General features: G+C 44.6%; 1 protein-coding gene across 1 annotated transcript; it reads left to right on the forward strand.

The window, feature by feature from the left end:
• The first annotated feature begins 206 nt into the window (after positions 1-206).
• LOC101610488 (acyl-coenzyme A thioesterase 13-like) lies at positions 207-629 on the forward strand. Its single transcript, XM_045158319.1, has one exon. The coding sequence runs from the start codon at positions 207-209 to the stop codon at positions 627-629; it is 423 nt and encodes a 140-aa protein (XP_045014254.1).
• The last annotated feature ends 1,400 nt before the right edge of the window (positions 630-2,029 follow it).

Below are 2,029 nucleotides of genomic sequence, written 5' to 3' on the forward strand. Positions count from 1 at the left end.
GGGACCTAGCTTTCAGATCATCTAAGTTTATGGGGAACACCTTAATCAAGCCACCACACTTGATCTTATAGTGTTGTCAAGAGTCCAATTCGATAGTATGTGAGACAATAAAATTCAATAACAGACTTGACCTTCTCGTGGTGGGCGACTTCTGTTCCAAGTGTCCATGGTCGCGCAAGAGCCCAGAGGTTTGCGTTCTGTCCACGATGAACGGCCTCACCCAGACATTGTGGGCAGTCATGAAGACCTTCGCCCAAGCTGGCGGTTTTGATAGAGTTTTGGGAAAGGTGACTGTTGTCTCTGCTGCTCCCGGGAAAGTGACTTGTGAAATGAAGGTGGAAGAACAGCCCATGAATAAACTGGGCACCCTCCACGGTGGCATGACTGCCACCCTCATAGACTGCATATCAACAGTGGCTCTGTTATGCTTGGAAAGCGGGGCGCCTGGAGTCAGTGTGGACATGAACATAAAGCATCTGTCACCTGCCAAGATCAGAGAGGAGGTAGTGATTACAGCACACATTCTGAAGCAGGGAAGAACGCTGGCTTTTGCCTCTGTGGATCTGACCAAGAAGGCCACAGGAAAACTAACAGCACAAGGGAGACACACAAAACACCCGGGAAACTGAGGGGCCAGCAGGGAGGCCCTGACCCCAGACGCCAGTCTCAAAGAGCTTGGATGTGGACAACTTTCTGAAAAAACCACACACACACACAAATTCAATAACAGCCAGGTGTGGTGGTACACACCTTTAATCCCAGCACTTGGGAGGCAGAGGTCAGAGGATTGTTGTGAGTTCAAGGCCAGCCTGAAACTACATAGTGAATGCCAGGCCAGCCTGGGCTAGAGCGAGATCCTACCTTGAAAAACCAAAATAATAATAACTACGATAGTAATAGATGCAATAACATACAATACTGTAATTACTTAAGTCACAGTTTCTATTCAAATAACTTTTGTCACTGAAATGCTAAGCTCCTATTGACCTTCACTTATTCATTTCTGTTGCAATTCTTATATTTATTTTATCTTTTGTAGATCATAATTGTAACTTGGGTATGCATATTTGGACCAATTCTTTCATACACACACACACACACACACACACACACACACACACACACGTATTTTTTAACTTGAGAGAGCCTGATCATGGATGTGATAAAAGGTCCTGCTATAGCAATTGAACTGTGGAAGCATGCGTCACTTTGTGCATCAGGCTTCAGGTGGGCACTGGTGAGTTGAACCTAGTCCATGAGGCTTTGCAAGCAAATGCTTTTAACTGCTGAGCCATCTCTCCAGTGAATATTTGGCCCAATTTTTATGTGACCTTTATGTGAAGCCTACAGGTTACCAATTTTGACTGATCCATGGCCTGTATAATTTTAAGTATATATCAATGAGGATGGTATTGGATTATGGAATCATATGACTTGTTAGTTTGGGTTATTTAAGGTTGTAGATCATCTTATTTATTTTTAAAATAGCTTATTTATTTATTTGAGAGAAAGAGGGAGGGAGAGACAAAGAGGAAGAGGCAGGTAGAGAGAGAGAACAAGCACGCCTGGGCCTCCAGCCACTGCTAAAGAACTCCAGACACATGAGCCACCTTGTGCATCTGGCTTACGTGGGTCCTGGGTAATCAAATCTGGGTCCTTAGGCTTTGCAAGCTAGTGCCTTAACCAATAAGCCATCTCTCCAGCCCATCTTATTTATTTTTAAAATTATTTATTTGCACATGTGTGTGTGTGTGTGTGTGTGTGTGTGTGTGTATGGATGTGTCAGAGTCTCTTGCAGCTGGAATCAGTGCCCATCTTGTTTTATGTGCCTGGTTGGGGAATTGGATTCTCGCCATCTCTCAAGGACCATCTTATTCAAATTTTGGTTTTTCCAAGTAGGGTCTCCCTTTTAGCTTAGGCTGACCTGGAACTCACTCTGTAGTTCCTCGCTGGCTTCAACTCAGCAATCCACCTACTTCTGCCTCCTAAGTGCTAGGATTAAAGGTGTGCGCCACCACATCCAGTCCCA

Source organism: Jaculus jaculus, chromosome 9, assembly GCF_020740685.1.
Source record: "Jaculus jaculus isolate mJacJac1 chromosome 9, mJacJac1.mat.Y.cur, whole genome shotgun sequence".
Lineage (NCBI taxonomy): Eukaryota > Metazoa > Chordata > Mammalia > Rodentia > Dipodidae > Jaculus > Jaculus jaculus.